This window comes from Tupaia chinensis, unplaced genomic scaffold (assembly GCF_000334495.1).
Source record: "Tupaia chinensis unplaced genomic scaffold, TupChi_1.0 Scaffold000140_1, whole genome shotgun sequence".
NCBI classification, from domain to species: Eukaryota; Metazoa; Chordata; class Mammalia; order Scandentia; family Tupaiidae; genus Tupaia; species Tupaia belangeri.
This window is the reverse complement of record NW_006159610.1, coordinates 7,519,686-7,526,454: the sequence shown is the minus strand read 5'-3', so window position 1 is coordinate 7,526,454 and position 6,769 is coordinate 7,519,686. Positions and strand designations below refer to the sequence as shown.

At 51.3% G+C, this 6,769-nt stretch overlaps 1 protein-coding gene across 6 annotated transcripts in view; it reads right to left on the bottom strand.

Moving 5' to 3' along the window:
- TBXAS1 (thromboxane A synthase 1) overlaps positions 1 to 6,769 on the bottom strand; it is a 199,506-nt gene that overhangs the window by 54,057 nt on the left and 138,680 nt on the right. For all 6 annotated transcript variants that reach the window (XM_027770512.1, XM_027770515.1, XM_027770513.1 and 3 more), the window contains one exon: positions 5,407 to 5,721. In XM_027770512.1, the coding sequence (XP_027626313.1) occupies positions 5,407 to 5,721 (315 nt within the window). The remainder of the gene's footprint in view (positions 1 to 5,406; positions 5,722 to 6,769) is intronic.

The window sequence follows — 6,769 nt, the reverse complement described above, 5'->3', positions numbered from 1 at the left end:
TGATTTCTCACTTTCTGTCTCTATGTCTCTCTCTGTCTGTCTGGCGAGCGCATGCGCCCTATAGCGGGGGGGTGGGGGGGACGGACCTCTCAAGATGACTGACTGCATGAGGAGGTCCCGACACCAGGCAGCTGTGGGCAGGAGCCGCAGTGAGAGCTGCAGTCCAGCGCCCTCGCCAGGGGGTTGGGTGGTGGGGATGTCCCAGGAGTCCTCTAAGTCCCTCCTGCATTGGCTCCCTGTCAGTGGCCACCTTGGGGAAGGTGCTGAGAGCAGCCACCCCCCTACCCGGGCAGGTAGGATTTGGAAATCTGTGCACAGACCCCAATCCCACAAGGAGAAGGCGGCCCAGTAGGGCCAGGGAGGAGAGGATGGAGAGCAGAGATCAGGCCCCAGGCCTCCCGAGGACAGCTTCCGGCTCAGGTCACCTAAGCCGAGGGCATAGAAGGACATTACATCAGCTCTGAGGCTGAAGTTTCATCTGGACTTCTCAAAGCCTCGACGTGACCAGTAACCTCAGATCTGTCTGAGGCATCACCAAGGAAAGGCAAAGGAGATTCATCAGAGCAGCTGAAAGAAAATCACTGGGCTAGGTCTGTACCTCATTGAACTCAGATCGCTTGTCCCCTGTCACATGGCTGTCTCAGAGCTCGGAGAGCGTGCCCAGAGTGGAGCATGCTCCGACCAACTGGAGCTGAGACCAGGAGAGAACAACTGGTTCCAGCGAGGGCCAAGCCCCTGTGTCAAGCCGTACCTGAAGGCGCATCTACCCTCTGGTGCTTTCAGATTTAGGGCCATAAGGCTCTGGAGCCAAGCTGCCTGGCTTCTCTGTCACAGTCCACAGTCATAGTGAACCACAGAGCACGTGTCCCCTCTTTACTCGGGGGTAGGGATGCAGTTCTCTTCAGGTTCCCACAGGGCATTGCTGTCGCAGGGATGGCTTGGGAAGATGACTCTCCAAAGCTTAAATTAGTCTCGTTGCCATCTGAGGAGGCGTGTGGGTGCTCCACAGGGACGTCGCGGAGGAGCGAGACCGAAACAGCCTTGTGTGGAGGGGCTGCAGCCCCGGAGTCTGGCGTTAACTGGCACTCGAGAAATATTTGTTGAATGAAAACCAGCAGGAAAATTGTAAGAAGTCGTACTTTACATGCAAATTTTCAGGAATATTTTCAGGAAAATATCTAATGTGTGAACATCTAATCTGCATTTCCTTGTCCTGACAGATGGCCCATGTTAACAGAGCTCTGATTATAGTAAAAGAGAGAGAGAGAGAGAAGAAGAAGAAAGAAAGGGAAAATAAGGAAACCTACAAATATTTGTTGAGGGGTACCATCTGCAGCAATGCTATGATGACTACCAAATTTATGCTTTAGGAAACGCAGCCACGAGGGGTTCCCATTTCTCAGGGTGCATCCCAACTGTTATCCAGACAAAGAAGATGACCTCGCGGGCACACACAGTCGGGGTGCGGCTTCGGACTCCATGTTTTCTTGGGAGAAGAATATGAGCCCTGAGTGTCTAAAGATGTCCTTTTGAAGTAGAACCGGTCGTACCTGTTTCAGAATCATCAGGGATGTTTATTAAAAAGTCAGGTTCTTGGGCTCTGGCCCAGACTTAGGGAATCAGAACCTCTGGGGACAAGGGCCTAGAATTTGCATTGTCCATAAACTTCCCAGATGGTTTTAGGTACACTCGTGTCGCTGTAATGGAGGTCTCAGTGCCTTGTGACATTCCACACAGTCCCGTGGGAGACAGAGCCCTGACCCCAGGCTGGGGGGACTGCCGAGACAGCATCACCCTCCTTGAGGCCGTGGCGAGTTAAGGCCTTCCAGTCGTAAGGGGCGTGGCCTAGGGGCCGCTGTGCAGAAGTGTCACTGCACCTCCTGGTAGAGGAACAGAACCAGACACGCCTGTGGTTGAAGCCGCGAGACAGACCCTTAGGGCCTTGTCCTCCGCGGGACACCATGCCGTCTAGCTTGGCCTATTTGCTGCCTTTGTTGCCCTGGAGGGTTTTCTCTGGAAGGTAGATATTGTTCAGGAGACATAAGTTACTATTTCTCAACTGGCAATTAAATTCCCTCAGGTAAGGACCATGGCTTCTACCTCTTAGAGCTTCTGCCCCTCTCCAAACCTCTGCAAATCTGCGACACCGATGGACACTGGTTAGATACTTTCGTGTCCTGATCTGAGCTGCCTCCCGGCGTATTTGAGACTGGGAAGCTGAGCTTCCCTGGGACACACCCTCTGCTTCCCTAGGGAATCACCTCCCGAGGTCTCAGTTTTGCGATTTGAGTATAATTGACCCCGGGGCCAGGGTCTGACTGGCACCAGCCTGCTGGTGCCCATTCCCCTGGCCGTGACAGTTGGTTCGTGAACTGGCAGTGACTTAAGCAGTCCCATCAGAGTGATCCTCAGGACTTTGGCTGAGAATTTGAGGCCACAGACCCTCTCTCTCCACTGGTTCTCAGCACGGAAGCGTGTATCCCAGACCTTGGAAAACTTCTCAGGGCTTCAAGAGGACAAAGCGATTGGAAGTGGGGCCCGTCTGAGAAGCTGGGGCCTGAGCACAGGTTTTGGGCCTGGCTAAAGGGTTACCTGAAGCCGCGTCTATTCCTGAGCTGGTCAATTATTTGTGCTCATAAATACAAACTGATGAGTTTGTTTGAGTTGTTTCATTTTGTTTGCTTAAATCACTTTGGGTCGGGGTTTGGTTACCTGCAACCAAATGCATTCTAACAGAGGTGCTTTCCAGCTCCCCTTGTTCCTCCTGCACTAACGTACCCCAGTTATCCGTGGCCCCTCCTCCTCCCCGCTCTTCAATTTACAGACAACTAAACAACGACCTATAAAACAAGATAAGATGGTGGTACGGTGTTTTGGATTCATGGCTGGCTGAGACTCCGTGCCCAAAGAATATTGATTAATGGATCGATGTCAATCTGGAGGGGGGCCCCCGCCTGTTCAACATTTTAATCAATGGCTTGGATGAAATCGGACGCATGCTTGGCAAGTCTCAGATGACACAAAGCTGGAGGAATTGCTAATATGACAGATGGCAGAAGCAAGATTCAAAATTATTTTGACTGACTTGAACAGTAATAAGGATAAATATAAACTCTTGCATGGAGGCTCAGAAAGTCAGTTGTAGACGCTGGGTTCTGGGGAGACCCAGCTTAGCAGTTGTCATAACGACCTAGAACTCCAAGCTGACCATAAGCGTGCGCTGAGCCGCGAGTGGAAGCAATTAGTAACACAGTTAATGCATTTTCAAGTATTTAAAAACTGCTGTGGGAGAGAAAGACTAAACTTGCCTCTGCTTCTCTAGTGGGAGAAAGCTGTGGAATTCTCTGAGAAGCTGTTTTCATCCCATTGTATAAAGAATTTTCTAGTGGTTCCAATAACAGAACAGATTGCCTTCTAGAATTGTAAAGGTAATAATACCCACATCGGACTAGGTAGAAAGGGTTTCACAATGGTCTCCCTTTTATTTCTATCTTTAAAATAAAGTCTATTATTTTAATGGCCTGAAGGTGCATATGTGTGCTTCCCATAGAAAGAAAGAGAAAGCACCTCCCAGCGCTTTCGCTTCTTCTTCAATCCCTCTCCATGTCTCCATCCTGCCAGGGTTTGGGGAACACACACACATGCCTGGCATGGTTGTTGAGCTGCCAGGGCTGGGAATCAAATCACAGTCAGCCATGTGAGATCTGGCTCCATATGCAAAGCACTTCGCCACTATGCTACAGGGCCAGTCCTGGAGGGTCTTCATTTTTTAATTTTTTTTTTTTTAGAGGTTTTTGCCTTAGGGCATGTGCGCTAGCTGAGCGGGGGAAGAGAGAGAGAGGTGAGAGGGAAAGTGAGAAATTACTTCCCGAGGGGATGGTCAGACTACAATCCTTTCTCCTCCATTCTCCGTCAGAATCTTGGGCATGATGCACATGTACCTGGCATGAGTTTCAAGCTACCAGATCTGGGACTTGAACCATGGTCGGCCATGTGGGATTCCAGAGATATATTGCTACACCATCTATCTACTGGCCCCATGGTCTTTTTTTTTTTTTTAAGAGAGAAATTTTTTACTATAGGGTGCATGCACTTGCCAGAGAGATAGAAAGCAAGAAATTACCCCCTGGGGAGACGGCTATGCAACAATCCCTTCTCCTCCACTCTCCTCTTGGGATTTGGGGCACGCATGCACGCAGCGTGAGTTTCAAGCCACCAGGTCAGGTCCATCATTTGAGCCGTAGTTGGCCATGTGGGAGTCCAGCGCCTTAACCACTACCAGTGCCTTCACCACCACCTGCTGGCCCCAAGAGGAAGGTCTTTTTTATTTTTTTAAAGAATTATTTTATTTAGCTTTATTTGTTTGTTTATTTATTTATTCATTCTAGTTTGACCAGAGAGGAACACACACATACAGATAGAGAGAGAGAGAGAGCAAGCTGTCAGATCTGGGACTCAAACCGAGGTCAGCCATGTGGGAGTCCAGTGTCCTTAACCACCATGCCACCTGCTGGCCCCGGGGGAGGGGGTCTTTAAGACATAGATTTTTTAGGTGATTCTCTTAAACAACCAACAAGGCTAAGAAATGCCCACAAAAGCACCCAGAACTCGCTCAGCACCTGTCAGTTTCCGGCGGGTCCACCAGGGGCTCATCTCCAAGGAAGGCCCAGAGCCTTCTCGGCACTCGCGCTTTCCCCCTCATCCTATCGATTGTCCTCCTCCTCGGCTCACAGCCTGGTTTTCATTTCTGTGTTGACTACTGCTTCCGTCCTGGCTGCATGTCCAGGCTCACACTCCTCCCTCCCTTTACAGGCAGAGCTTTGAAAGCCTCACCTCCTTCCCAGTCCCTGCCCTTCCCCCCTTCCTTAGGTTTTTGTCATAGGGCACATGCGCTCACCAGAGAGAGACAGTGAGAGGGAAAGCGAGAAATCACCCCCACAGGGAGAATGGCCACACCACGATCCTTTCTCCTCCATTCTCCTCTTGAAACTTTGGGCATGCATACACACATGCCCAGCATGAGTTTCAAGCCACTGGATCCAGGATTCGAACTGCAGTTGGCCATGTGGGAGTCCAGCACCTTAACTACCTCACCACCTGCTGGGCCCCAGCCCCTGCCCTTTGACCTGATTCCTTCCTGGGATGCTGCAGCTTCCCAGAGCCAGGCCAATCTCATGATCTGGCCCACACAGTAGGTGGGCACACACCACACGAGTTTTGAATTCTATTCCGGGCCCTCTCTTTTCCCAGCTAACCCAGACAGAGCGAGAAGCAGGCATTGCCTCAATGTCAGCCTATAAACTCAGAATGTGACTTTAGTTATTGAATACAAGTTTCATTTCCATGAACACCAAGCCAGTGGCCGTGTGGGCAGCCCGGGGACGACAGGGCCCCACTTGTACTCACGTGCTTCTCCTTGAACAGGTCCACCTCTCTCAGGAGCTTCTCTTGGCAGTCAGGGTGGGTGGCCAGAAGGTAGGTAGCAAAGGACAGTGTGTTGGTGACGATCTCGTAGCCGGCGATGAGGAAGAGGAAGGCCTGGCCCACGATCTCATCCGCAGTCAGAGGCGTGGACAGGGCTCGGGGCCGGCGCTGCTGGGAAGGAGCCACTGAGCATCTGGCAGAGGAGAAGATCTCCCTGACGATGTCGAAGCTCTCCAGACCCACCGGGCTGGCACAGTGTCGGGCATCCAGGACCATCTGGAGGAAGTCTCTCCGCCTCTGAGGGGCAGAAGGAGATACACAGGTGGGCCTTACAGTCATGAAAGTGAGGCTTGCTGGAGGACATGGGAGGAAGACGCTGGACGGTGGCTCGGGACGCTGCGCTCTGACAGGGGGACGGTTCCGGGTTTGTGTCCAGAGACCTCCCTGCATACAGCAGGCATGAGCGTGCCCATGACCCAGAACTGGCTGAGGGTGGGGGTGGAGGGTGACAGCAAGACCTTGCTGGGGGGTGTCGTCTTTCTGTCTCTCTCCCTTTGTCTCTCTTGCTCATGAAAGGAAAGAGACTTTTTTAAAAAAATAAAATAAATAAGGAGCTTAATAGAAACGAGACTCTTCATTGCTGGGTTCTCTGAGCTAGTGAGGTCCTGGAGACTAGCAGTATGTCCCCCAGTATCGTGTTGATAAGACAGGTCCTGGCGCAACCAAGAGCAACCTGTGAGAGGGGCTCCATGGCCCGGTGGTTAAGGCAGCTGGATTCCACATGGCTGATCATGGTTTGAATCCTGGCCCTGGCAGCTTAAGAAACAAACTGGGTACATGAGTGTGCCCCAGATTCCAACAGGAGGGAGAGGTGGAGGGGAAGGGACTGCAGCATCAGCATTCCCCTTGGGGGGTGCCTTCCCCTCTCACTCTCTGGCTCTCTCTGGTAAGCCCTTGCACACGCGCACTTGCACGCTCTAGTTACATACGGATCTATATATCCAGCTATATCTACAGCTGTATCTTTACCCATATCTTTATCCATATCTATCTGAAGCTGCCGTTGAAAAGGAGGCCATTCTACCTGGGCCGACCAGGAAAGTCATTGAGTTACTTTGTGAAGTGGAAAAAAAAAAAGCAAGTGTGGAACCGTGAGCCCAGCGGTCTGGCTCCTGTGAAGACGGGAATTTGCCCTGTGTACTTGGGTCTGTCCCCATGCACAAAAGTACTCAGCACGCTTGCACTTGTGTTCACGGTGCGGTGGAGCGGCAGAAATCCAGATGGACTTTTATCTTTATATATATATTTTTTTTTTTTTTGGAGGGTTTTGGTTTAAGGCGCGGGC